The following is a 13,337-nucleotide window of genomic DNA, read 5'->3' as shown; positions in this document are numbered from 1 at the left end:
GTGTCTCGTTTTTTTTTTTGTCATATAATACAGTCGGTCAGGTTCTGTCAAGTAAAAATAATCACAGGAGGAGAAGTGATACTTTTTTGTTGTTGTTTTACTTGTTTTTATTGTCATTTTTGATATTACTGGATGCAGCGCGGGACCAGTTAGTGAAGCTTGTCGGGCTGCTGGAGACTGATGAAGGCCGTACAGTCTGTCAGGAGAGAGAAAAACAGGACAAGCAGTGGAAGAAGAGTCCCCGCCTCCCCCAAAAGGGGGCGGGGGGTTGAATGTTTTGCCAATGAGCACAATTGTTATTTTGTGTGGAAATTAATTACAAATAATTGCCTTTTTGCACACATTGCCTGCTGCCTTCTTGTTTGCTTTCTTTCCTATGTCAAGTATATATCTTTCCAATATAACATCTGATATAGCAGGGAGGCGCGCTTGTGTATGTATAAAAGAAAGGAACATCAATAAAAGGAGACATCCAATGAGTTAATTTGACATCTTGCATCTTCTTTGTCTTCTCTAGTTTTTTTTTTTGTACAAAGACAAATACTACTATCCAGTCATGCAACATTGTTTTTGTGTGTATGTCGGTGTGTGTCTGTGTGTTAGAGACAAAGGGGGCAGTTAGTTTTTTTTTTCTTTTTTAAGCATTTTGCATCTCCTTTCCGAGCTTGTAGCTCAAAATCTTGTTCCAGTCGATCTTGGTGCGTGTCACAGGAAGCTGGCGGCGTAAGGCTTTGAAGGTAGTGTCCGACATGGTCTGATAGTTCTCATTGATGGCCGTCTGTGCAGGACAACAAAAGGACAATAGACGTGTTACTGGAGTCTTTTTTTTTTTTCTTTCCCTCCCCACAATTTGTGATACCTTGGCAAACACACTATTTGTTTCACGACCACACACACAGTAACTCACTTTTTAGCCATTTGAAATGCCATTGATCTGTTGCAGTTGCTGCCAAAGCGAACATGTATGTGTTTTTAATTGAGAAGAATGGCACTGAATAGGTAGGGCTTGCACAATTTACGGGTTTTTTTTTGAGGGCTGAGCAAATTTTTTTCAACAAATTATAACTGACATCACACTTTCAAGTCGCAAATGTTGCAATTTGGGGAATAAAAACGTTCTTCACTACTGTTTTATTTTATTTAGGGTTTAGATGTGTTCAGTGCACGTTTACTTATCATTGTTACTTCTCTTTAGATGTTGCCATTTAAAAATTTTTTGTATGCCCCGATCAATAAACAGCTTAAAGTACAACGGTAACTGTGGCTCTTTTTGCGCATATGGCGCTACCCGAATGGCATTTTTTTTTTCTTCACTGGGGCAGCAGTATATCTGAAGCATGCCTACCCAAATTCGTTCAAAAGAGCCAACAACAACTCTTATCGCAATAAAACATCTTGGTACTACTACATATATATTTTGAAGTGTGCGCATTGTGATCACATACCTGATATTCGCTCTCTGCGGCCCCCATGATCTTGACAAACCTTTCTGCGGTTGTGACCTCATTCTGGAAAGACATCGGTGGATAGAGATTATTATTAATATAGAGTCCCTGCTTAGATTAAGAAGTGGTGGACCAGGTGGTGGAACTCACAGAAATGGACATGGTCTCCTTCACCTCCTTGTGGCTCACCAGCTGAACGTTGCCGTCCTCATAGTAATGAACCTGCATAGGTGGACGAGGACACCTTAAGCGGGTGCGAGAGTGCCAATGACAGTAGCTGAGGCGTCCACTTACCTGAATCTTCATGATTCCTGCCACGTCGGTGGAGGATGGAGAGATGGTGAATTTCCATTCTGACCTCCAGCGTCCATTCCTAAACACAGAAGGAGAAAAAAAAAAGACACATGGCTCTTGAAAGAAGCCACCCCAAACTGCCCTTTGCCCCTTCTGCTGTTGAGTAAATAAAAGAATTAAAAGGTACCAGAAGTTTTTGGGCTGAAACTGATGGCACTCGACGCACACGATGATGGTCTGATGCCCATCGATGGTTTTGCCGTAAATCTGAGGGGGGGAAAAATATTGAAATATTTTGGAGGACACTGTGGCTTCATGTCTGAAAAGTAGATTTTGAGAAAAGCTGCAATTTTACGAGGGTGGGTCATTATATCAAAAGATTTTGGGGGCGGTTTTAGGAGAAAAACAATGGTACTACATTAAAAATGGTAATTTTTCAGAGCGTACAGTGCAGACTCCGTTAGGGTAATGCTCCTTGACGTAAGCCCTGACGGCGGTGTCCACGGCGCTCCTCCACTCCTCCATGGAGACGTCCACATCGTGACGCCGGGGGTCGCTGGCCTCCTTCCTCAGGTGGTCAAAGGAGAAGGAGATCTTGTTCTTGGGGTCCAGGACGCGGCCGTTCCCCAGATCCCCGTGCTCTGTGATTAAGACCTGCCAACGAGGACCGCATTTTTATGAATTTATCATTTTTGTGAAATGACTTTTTTTTCCCCCTCCTGAAAACATTCAACTTTATACAGTAGTTCAACAAAATAAAAAAATAAAAAAATCACAATCACAATCCTATTTCAATTAAAGACATTTTGTCTCTCGTAAATATACATAATTTTCTTCCTTGAAGGAAAAAAATTGTTTTCTCAAAAGAATATAGCTTTTGTCTTATCCATATTTTTTCTTGTAAATCAAAAAAATTTTCATGAAGAATTTAAGCTTTTTTTTTTAAACTTTATATGATATTGTGTTGCTGAAGTGGCCTATAAATGAAGCACGCACTACAACTACTGTGGAACGGCCTTTCCATCACGTTGTCATGTACATCGACACTTCAGCAGTGCCGCCGGGAACGCGGGGCGGCGGGGGAATGAACGCACTGAGTGGGAACGCTGAGACATGATGACACACAGACGTAACATCTCTGCAATCATTGCTGGCGTTGCTGAGCATTTGCTCAGCCACAAATCGACAAGGGCCAACAAACGCAATGATGTCATGGAAGGCAGAATTGCGAGCCATCAAATCGTGTGATTTGAATCTTTTTGAGAATATGTATTGAAGTAAAAAAAAAAAAAGATAGATTTTTTAAGTCACCTGGTCATCGTAGCCCTCAACTTTCGCGGGGGTAAACTGGTCCAAGTTGTACTGTGCAAATGCACTGCAAAGGGAGGAGGAATAAAAAAAGTGAATGAAAATGACAAATGAATATCTCGTTTAACTTTGCAAATGTTGACTTTTCTTTCCAAATAACCTACACTCAGTCCCCTGTGACAATAAATGAAGGCATGTTTGATTTTTCAAGGACACCTTTTTCTTTTGCATCTGGTTACTGCACAATGCCGACTGAATGCTGACCAGTGTCTTCATCCCAACAAGTCAGTTGCTTTTGCTTCAAGGTTGGTTGTGCCATATTATTTGGCCAATGGCATGTTCTGATTTTGTAACCATTAAATCCAGCGAGTTCTGTTCGATGCACAGAAGCCAATGTAAATCTGTGCATCGGACAGAACTCGATGTATCGCTGCTTCCATTTCGGGTCGTGTAGTTTGCTTGCTTTAAAGTGGCCGTAGATATTCAGCCACCCGATCTGATCATCCCACGGGCAGAGAAACTCAGCATGCAGAAAAGACGAGTTTTTCAGATTTTAACTACAGAAAAACCTGTGAACTTTTCGACCAGATTGCAATTTACCGCAGCCGTGCGGCGGAGCACTTACTGCGTCGCGCCTTCCCTGAGGAGATTGTCATCGTCGAGCAGCAATCGCACATCTACAAACACAGCAAAGGAGACAAGGAGGGATTAAGGGGGGAGAGGGCGAGTCATTCAGAGCAAATGAACAAGAGTGGAACGGGGTGTTAAATCCCATAAAGATCACGGTGGACCAAGTGGCGACAAGGGGATTGATTGTGTTCAAGTGCGTGTGTGGCTGCGTGTATCTGTCAAGGGGAGATAAGACAAATTCAAACGCATGCAAGCGGGATGAAGCTTTCATGACACTTCCAGCTGTCCCTGCAGGCCCGGCTGACAGTTTATCCCAAACAACAATGCATTAGTGGCAGCTCTCAACCACTGCGTGTATGGGCCATAAGTCAGAATACTCAGCGAAACACATCTTGCTGCTGTAATAGAGTTTTAATGGTGCACGGAAGAAAAAAAAAAGTCGGAGCTGTACGCCATAATATTGCGGTGTTTCTTTTTCTTTTTTTTTGGTAACATTACAGTACCGGTACTAAAATATCTACACCAAGGGTGCCCAACCAGTGGGGTGGAGGGTGTAATGGGGGTAAAATAAATAAATAAATGAGTGTCTGTGTGCGTGTTAATAATATCACGTTTACGTGCGGTAACGGGTCGACCGCAGGAGGTTGGTTTCTTGAAAAGTAGACCTTCAGTCTACCCCGATATACATGGTGGACCCAGGCTATTTGCAGGGTAGAGAGACCAGGCCAGCACATGAATAGTGAAAATCTGCGTAGAATTGATGCCCATTTAAAAAAAGAATAATAATAATTAAAAAATAATAATAAAGGTTTGATCCAAAACCCACTGATATGTATTGCAGGTCAACTGCGGGAAGCTGGCATCTTGAAAAGTAGGATCTTGGGTCAAAATAGGCCGGGCTTTAGAAGCTTCAATGTTTTTTAATGTGGAATGAAAAATGCATGCAAGCACGGGGAGACTATGCAAACGCCTTACAGGAGGGCTGGACTCATGATTTGAAACTGGAACCCCAGAGATGTAAAGCACACGTCATGCCAACCAGTCAGTCAACCACTGTGCTGCCCACATTATATACAGATGTAATCTAATGATAATAATAATATTTTTTTAAAAAGCATAAAACTTACCATTGAAAACTTCATTGAACTCTCCTGGTGGGGCATGAATGATGAATGCAGCTGCGATGCGCAACTGCAGGCAAGACACAAAATGGAGGTTTAGACAAACGGCACTGGGCTCAACATTCTGACTTGAGCTTGGACACTGTCCCCATGTAAAATATCTTTTTAATTTTTTTTTCCTGTGAAGAGAATGAATGAATAAATGAGGAAAGAACCTAATTCATGTTGATAGACGGGGCATGTCTCCACACGCAGAATTTCTCCATCTACATTTCTCTGCTGCTGCCGCTTTTGCACGACACATCCTGTTTCTCGGTCACATGACAAAAAGACGACGGCCCATCCCTCCCCCGCATGGCACTCGACCATATAAGGACATGAAAATGTGCTGAGAAAGAGTTGCCGGAATCGTTGGCGGCACCCGACGGCTCGGCCAGGTTCTCGCATGTCGGTGAGCGGGAGTAAGGTGCGGGTGTTAGGGTGCATGTCAGAGCAGTGTGTGTGTGTGTGTGTGTGTGTGTGTGTGTGTGTGTGTGTGTGTGTGTGTGTTGCAGAGCATTTTGTTGTTGGTTGTGTGCCTGAGGTGGAGATCAAAGCGTTGGCTATTTTGGTGTGACGTGGCAATTTGAAAAGAAAAAAAAAGTCAGGGATTCAAATTAAACACACCACTAGTTGGGAAGTTCATCTAAAACAGGGGTGTCTAACTCATTTTTGTCGCAGGCCACTTTGGGGTTACGTCTTCACTTGGAGGGCCGTTACGACAGTGAAACTGAATAAATGTTTAATCATCACATCGTATTATTACTTGTACGCAAAAAAAAAAATAATGGCTCACTAGTTTTGAAATCAGTCAAGTATTTGTTCAATTATTGTTCAAGTGAGTGCAAACCGAGTCACAAAGTTATTGCAAAATGTCACCGTTATTTATTTCGGTACAAATTTAAGCAGATTTAAGCAAGGGTCATGGAAGTTGACATGTATGATTTGCTTTCGCGGGCCAAATAAAATGATGCGGTGGGCCGGATCTGGCCCCCGGGCCTTGGCTTTGACACCTGTGATCTAAAAGGAACCAGGAGGAGGACATTTTGTTGGCCAGTCGGGTTGATCACCAAAACGTTTTTTTTTTAAATACGAAGTATTGGGGCACGACTCATTTAAGATTGTAAGTAGGACTGCGGCGATCAAATGTTTTTAGAAATGATAATTCGACATCATCCCATTGATGAATCCGATTTTATATTTGAAAGCAACAAAATGTGGACTTGATATTCAGGTTTTTTTTTGAGGCTGTCACTACTGAATCCTTTTAGAATCGATTATAAACTGAAAATGTTCTGGATGAATGACATGCACGCCACTGAAACATCGGGGAAAATTTTTTGTGTCGATTTATTTATTTTTTTTAGGTTGACTTTGTCTACCTTTTTTTTCCCCCAGCCCAAGTAGAGTTTGCTGTTGTGATCTCAGGTTAGCGGCGGTTAACCATTCGTGAGTTAAAGTCTGGTGAACAGGAGGTCTTTTTTTTTTCTTGGTGCAAGGCGCTACATAAGACTAATACTAATAATAAGAAGTAATTTGATTTGTTTAACCAGGTAAGGCCATTGAGAGCAATTTGTCATTTACAATGCCGACCTAGTCAAAACTTAGGGTTCAGTATCTTGCGAAAGGACAACCTTGAAAGTGGACGGTTGGAGCCCGGAATTAAAACAACAAAGCCTTCCGCCACCGTACCGCTCTCCTAAAAGAGCCACGGCCAACTAAGAACAATTGCACAAAATGCTTTTCGTCCACGAGGTGGGACCGCGGGGGCAAGAGCTGCAAGTGAAAATGAGTTTTTGAGAACCCTTCAATGAAGGCGCACAAGCGCCGACATGAAAACTCGACGCGTAGAAGCCGGAGTCGACAGGCATTCCTGGAACATTCTTGTTTTGTGGCGACACACCTAACAACCCCTACCGACTGAGCGTTGGTCTGCGGTCGGTGTTGAATCGAGATTTGGTTGGTTTACACTTGTGCGTTGAATATCAGGCCGGCCACTGCAGAGCTGATTTATCTACTCTGGAAATCCCCATTTGAATTAGTGTGACAGACAAACATTTTATTTGAGAGGCTGCTGCAGCAAAGTAGAAATTGGATTATTAAACAAAGCAGCGGAGGTGTTTATTTTCTTATGTCTAGCAGTCAAACCAAATCTAAGACGACGCTTGTATCAACTCAGATCAGAACTGTGCCACTGCTTGGCCAAGCCGCAGTTGATTACAACCTGCACCGAAACTCAGCTAAAGCCTGAAAAATTCACCGATTGAGTTCTGTGCTCTTTCTCAAATGCTGCTTCGAGACTAGTAAAGGCACACCGAAGATATTATTCTCCAGACCATTTTGGAGTTGACTTCTTGACTAAACGAGCAGTACTTGATTTTTTTCAGTTAACAATATAGCTGCTTTCAAAACATGCAATATGAAAAAAAAAAAATACAATAAATACTTGAGTTGGAACCTTTTCAAATTTATTTTCATGAATAACAACTGGTGGATTTATGAGTCATAAATCTTGCATGGCCGAATGCAGCCAAGTGGGACAACGATGATATATATCTGACACGGTTCGTGAAGGCTTTATGAAATCATTCATGAAACATTAAGTGACGGTTCAATTCAATTTACTTTTATTTATAAGGCACCAAATTGTAAGACTAAGCGAGCCCCGACCGAACCCCACACACAAGCAAAGACGAGGCGACGGAGGGATGGAAAAACTCCCTCTCAGGTAAAAAGACTCAAAGTGACTCAAGACTCAAAGTGGGGTGGCCGCCTGTCGTTTCTTGGTTTCGCAAAGCCGATCCACGCAGCTCACAAAAACAGCGTCGGGGTGTGTTATGACGGGACGGCCGTTTTGCCGGCTAGAGGAGTGAGCGAGATCGATACTTTTGAGCTGAGACGAATAAGATCGATTTCCAAACTTGACACAGGGATATGTTGGATACTTCAGTCATCTGATACGCTGGATTTCCAGTACGGTGCCACATAGGAACTTGGCACAATGGTATCGATGAGCAGACGCACACGAGAACCAAAGCAGCAGCAGAGTGGCTTTCGGTGAAGCAAGTTATTCATTTACTGCGAGCAGTTTGAAGTTTACGTTTTTTTTTTAATATATCATTAAATGTTCCTCTTTAGACAAAAGAAAAGGACTTCTGTTTAGCATTCTGGTCCACTTGCTGTACCAAACTTTGATCAGATAAGTCTTCATTTTTGGCAAACCGTAAGGTAACACCATTACTAACGGTCAGTGTTTCCGCAATGTTTACTGTACACAGCCCACCATTGAGGCAATTTTAGAGTTTTAAGTCCAAGTAACACCCTGAAATTGACCTCAATGTTTTGTTCTAATGCGATCAAAAACGTCTTATCAGGCCTTTCCAGATCCACCAAATTATTGTACATCTCACCACGGTATAAAAACCTCAACGTGAGGTTATAACTTGACGCTTTTTAAGCCGCTTGATCTGTGCTTGCTTTCATTTGCAGCCAATTTTTTTAAGCAGATTTGTAAGGCTATCGACACAGACAGCCTCATTGAAAGGTCTGGTGAAAATAGTGAGGAATTTTAAATCGCAAGTGTGACAGCAGAGACAGAGATGAATGAGGGATGGTCGTTAAGCAGCTGCAGGCGAACGGAACCCCCCGCCCCCAAACTTCCTGATCTGAGAATGAATCTTGAGCAATTTATCTGATTCCAAAGGAGGAATTGAGGACTTTTAAAAAAATGATGACACACAAAATGATTTCCGTTCGCCTGCTGCCTCATGCTGCGATGATTAAAAATAGCATCAAAGAGGAATTCTTCGGGTGAATCCCAGAACGCGGGTTGTCACGCTACTCTGCAGGCACAATAAAAAAACAAACAAACAGGACACCATTTAAGACAGACAATTCTAAACCGCAATCCATCGGAAGGAGGTTCGTAGCAGAAACGGCAAGTGTTGCGATAGGTGCAAAGGCAGTGACGGAAAACTTCTTGAAGACCAGACAAGCCAGATGGACTAAGTTGGTTAATCGGTATACACTGCTAACCGGAATTACAGTCGCGTATGAAAAATTACAACGTGACAAAATACTGCCGGTATGCAATACGCTTGTCCACGACATAAAACAACATTGCTGCTATACGATATTGTCATAAGCGATACGATACAACACGACACAAAACGGTTACAAAACAACACAACCAGATACCATCGGGAAAGGAGACAACACAAATCGACAAGATGTGTTCCAACCTGTATAAGATACAATATGAGACGCTCTCATGAATAATATGCTAAGACAGGATACTGCGCCACCCATCTGTGATACGTTATACGACAAGATACAGCCAGTATACGGTACGCTACAAAACAATCCGACGCAACACCTGGCATATGACAACACAACAATACTGTTGGTCTACAATTACACAATGTGATGACCGGTCAACAATACAAAACAGCTGGAAGTGATACTAGTGCTATGGCACAATATGACACACTATGATCAATACGGTAAAATACGACAGAGTAATAAAGTATGGGATACTTTGATACGATATGACGCGACCATTATAGAAAATAATACTGTGCGTCATAATAAATTGTATGACGAAAATATGCTGTGACATGAGACGATGGTACATGACACCCTAACACGACACTACGCTTGGCTACAATACAATACGACATCATTCTGTTTGTATACAATGGTATGCGATATTCTCGTCTACAATATGAAGTATACACCGTTATATGCTACAGATAATGCTTGTACACCATACTATGCTTATGACAGTACCGCTGGTATACCAGACCATATTTGGTGATGATGACAGCAAAAATGGTAAGACACAGCACGGCAATACGCTATATATACAATGCCATGGTTTGAGAGGCTTTGATATGATTCTGCTGGGATACGAAATTATACTAAACATAATGATTCTTAAAAGAATAAGATACAACACAACTTACAGGATATTACGGGATACAAAATGGTATCCTTCAATACGCTGAGTTACGACTCGGTAGTGGTGTAAAGTTTTGTTCCTTTATTGCTTCCAAACTGGAAGGACGCTGACAGGCAGCCGACAAGTCCTTTTGAGATGCAATGATGTTACAGTGCAAACAGATTGACTCACCAGTTTCCTGTTGTACACTGTGTGTGTGTGTGTGTGTGTGTGTGTGTGTGTGTGTGTGTGTGTGCGCGCGCGCGTGTGGTTTTAGCTTATGCTGCCACCAGGAAGCTCATATAAAGAAAGTCAAGAAGAAGCCATTCGTTTGCCAGTAAGCATTTACGTACACTTGCTATTCTTTTCGACAACCGTGCAGCGATTTCAGGCAGACGACTTTTTCTGAGAAATATCGGCCGGCGGATGAAGGAGCAATGACGTCACAGCTCGACCCGAAGAGCAAAGCTGCTCAAGGGCCGATTGCCACGAACAAAAAACATCAATTCATAGATGCCCCCCCCCCCCACCACCACCAAGTAGCTGTTCAGCCAAGTACTTCCACTCCTGCCAATAACGATCATGGCCTTTCTCTGCATCATCTTGAAAAGTTTACCACAACCTTCAGTCACGCTGCTTTTTGCTGTCAAGCCGGACAGCAATCACCCAATCACCAACGCTCGACTAGCTATTTGAGCCCCATCTTCAGGTATAAGTTTTGGTGAAGCGCGAGCGTCAGATATTCTGCTGCTCCAGTAAAGTGGGGGGAAAAAAGCGTGAACAATTTAGGCAATATTCTTGCATATGAGCAAGGAGAGGCGCAGAGAAGCGCAATGCACTTTCCAACCATTTATTGAACGAGATAGTCAAACACAAAGACAAAATGAGAAAACTTGCAAGGAGCTGCTGTAGACCACAGCTCACAAAAAAACGGCCAACCCGATTGCTGTGTAAGGTCACTCATTAGGCCACGCCCCTTAAAGGCATATGAAAACTGCAATACGTGCTGTATTACATTTCGTAAAACCAGTTGGTTGAGGTATTTGACAGTTTGTCTAATGAGCCAATACGTTCAGTTAAGCAGTTGGTTAGTAGATACATCCATATAAGTACACAACAATTATGTTTCGACGATGAACACAGAAGCACCTATTCCAGGCAACTTCCTGAAACGTCGTGACTTGTTAACGACACACACACGCAGATTGAGGTGACACACAATTTTGAATTGTGTAAAAAATACGGTCGCAAGCGTACAAAACAGAAAAGCGGCATGAAAACAGCAAAAGGGCGTGTTAGTCAGTTTAGCTAACTGTTAGCCACCGAGCGGCTAAATGCTAAACTACGGGAGCTAACGTTGCAAAAACTTTGCCAAGACAGACAACAAGCGACGCGCAACGCGGAGAAATAATGCGCGATATGTTATCTCGACTGATTTTATAACGGCAACGGGGCTCCTATTTTCAGCCAGCACCGTACAAGGAGTCTCCGTTTGGAGCTTCGCTAAAATGAGCGGAAGTTGAGCTAAAAATAAGAAGAGTGGCGGCGGCAGGCAGGCCCGCGAATTCCGCTCGTTAAATAAACACGTTCGTCATTCGAAGCACGTCCAAAACATGGCCAAGTGCCACCTGAGAAAACCGCGGCTCGTCTAATCCTAAAAGCGCTTAGTTTGGCAGATTAAAAAGTATTCGTACCTTATCCTCGTTGCTGATCGGCTCGTCTTGATCCGCCATCTTTTCATCCGGCACCACCAGCTTGTCAGAGCGATGTGACGTCATCACATGGGTGGTTCCCCTCAGTTTGGCTCGGCTCATGCGCGGGGCCATCTGCGCGCGCACACGCACACACACAAACGCACGCACACACGGTGACTGTACTTGTGTAATAATATTCCATCAATCCATCGATCTATCCACCCATTAATAATAATAATAATAATAATAATAATAATAATAATAATAATAATGATACGAGTCTGTTTTCTGCATAGAAATAAAACGAAATACAGTAGAGGCCATCATTCCAGTGCAGTACGAAAGGCGTTGCAGTATTCTCAATTCAACTTTATCGACAGAGAATTAAAAAAAAAAAAAAACAACCACAACTGAAGCTAAGTTGTATACATCAAAATGACATAAAACAAAGCAATTTCACATCAGAATAAAACAACAACAAAGTCAAAATCAATAAAAACATCCTTTGCCAGTGAGTCTTCGGTAGTACCACTTCCATGCTTCTCCACTAGATGGGAATAGAAGACAGGATTAAAAAAGTCATTTTTTATATGACAGTGAAATTGAAGAAAAATGAGCTGTGGTTGGTTAAACGTTATCACGTAGGCACTTCAAACTAGTTAGTTACAACTAGCCTTGCCGAGCTCCACGTGCCTTTCACCTCATGATTAGCAATAATAATAATATGATATGACTCTATGCGCTGGGATAAGATTTTATACAACTCAAAACATTCACACCTCAAAACATCTTTATCTCTGCGATAAATTTAAACGTTATTAATTTGTTCTAGCCTTATCTCCCCCCCAAAAACATTTTGCAAAACTGCAGAAAAACTCCTAAATCCGGTGACTTATATCTAAAGCACAGGTATCAAAGTCAAGGCCCGGGGGCCAGATCTGGCCCACCACATCATTTTATGTGGCCCGCGAAAGAAAATTTAGCATGTCAAGTTCCATGATGTTTGCTAAAGTCTGAACCAAAATTTCAAATTGTCATATGTAATCCACAATAACAGTCAGTATTCTTGACTTCTGATTTTAGAAACTAGTTATTCATCAATTTGTTGTGCGCTGCGTATGTAATATGTGGAGGTGATTAAACATTTATATGGTTTCCCAAAATTCATAACGGCCCTCCATGTCAAACCGTAACTACAATGTGGCCCACGACAAAAATGAGTTTGACACCCCTGATCTAAAGGCAACATAGTACTGTATTCATCTTATTTCATACATATACAATAAAATACGATGCACTACTCTAATCTACACAATACTACACTACAATATCCCATGACACACTATGCTATTTTGTGCATTTTTGGGGGTGGGGGGAGGCGATCCTCCCTCTATTTGCTGAAATACTCATATACTTGTCGTTTTTGTTCTGAGGCCAAAAAGTGTCATATAACACTTTGACAACATTTCAAAGCATTCTGGTACCAAGGTACCAAACTCTGCAGGCAATTATAAAACTGTGTGTGTGTGTGTGTGTGTGTGTGTGTGTGTGTGTGTGTGTGTGTGTGTGTGTGTGTGTGTGAGTATGTGTGTGTGGTTTTTCAATATTAATGTAGTTACCATGTATGATATGATATAATAGAACACAGATAATAAAAAAATGTGCCCAGCATCCCGAGGTTTATTGTGTTGTGCAGTGTTGTAGTGTGTCACGTGGCATTTTATAGTATCATGTTGAATCTTATCAGATCACATAGCATCACATTATATCCTCATGTATGATATCTTGTCTACTTTTGGAGCAGTTGGGTGGAGTTCATGTCTTGCTAGGGGGCACCCCCAGTTGCCACACGCGTCGCCGTGCAACC

At 42.2% G+C, this 13,337-nt stretch overlaps 1 protein-coding gene across 1 annotated transcript; it reads right to left on the bottom strand.

Annotated features, from left to right (window-relative positions):
- Positions 1–517: 517 nt before the first annotated feature.
- Positions 518–11,591, bottom strand: LOC109530878 (F-actin-capping protein subunit alpha-2-like). The gene is made up of 10 exons (XM_019894818.1): positions 11,471–11,591; positions 4,805–4,868; positions 3,673–3,724; positions 3,051–3,114; positions 2,187–2,393; positions 1,927–2,006; positions 1,740–1,818; positions 1,596–1,667; positions 1,446–1,508; positions 518–778 (listed from the first exon to the last, which is right to left on the bottom strand). Exons 1-10 carry the CDS (start codon positions 11,588–11,590, stop codon positions 638–640), a joined length of 942 nt encoding a protein of 313 aa, XP_019750377.1. The 5' UTR covers position 11,591; the 3' UTR covers positions 518–637.
- Between the last annotated feature and the right edge of the window lie 1,746 nt (positions 11,592–13,337).

The sequence above is a fragment of the Hippocampus comes genome, unplaced genomic scaffold (assembly GCF_001891065.2).
Source record: "Hippocampus comes isolate QL1 unplaced genomic scaffold, H_comes_QL1_v1.1 scaffold319, whole genome shotgun sequence".
In the NCBI taxonomy this organism is placed as follows: domain Eukaryota; kingdom Metazoa; phylum Chordata; class Actinopteri; order Syngnathiformes; family Syngnathidae; genus Hippocampus; species Hippocampus comes.
Note: the sequence above shows the minus strand (reverse complement) of the source record. Positions and strands in the feature narration are given on the sequence as shown.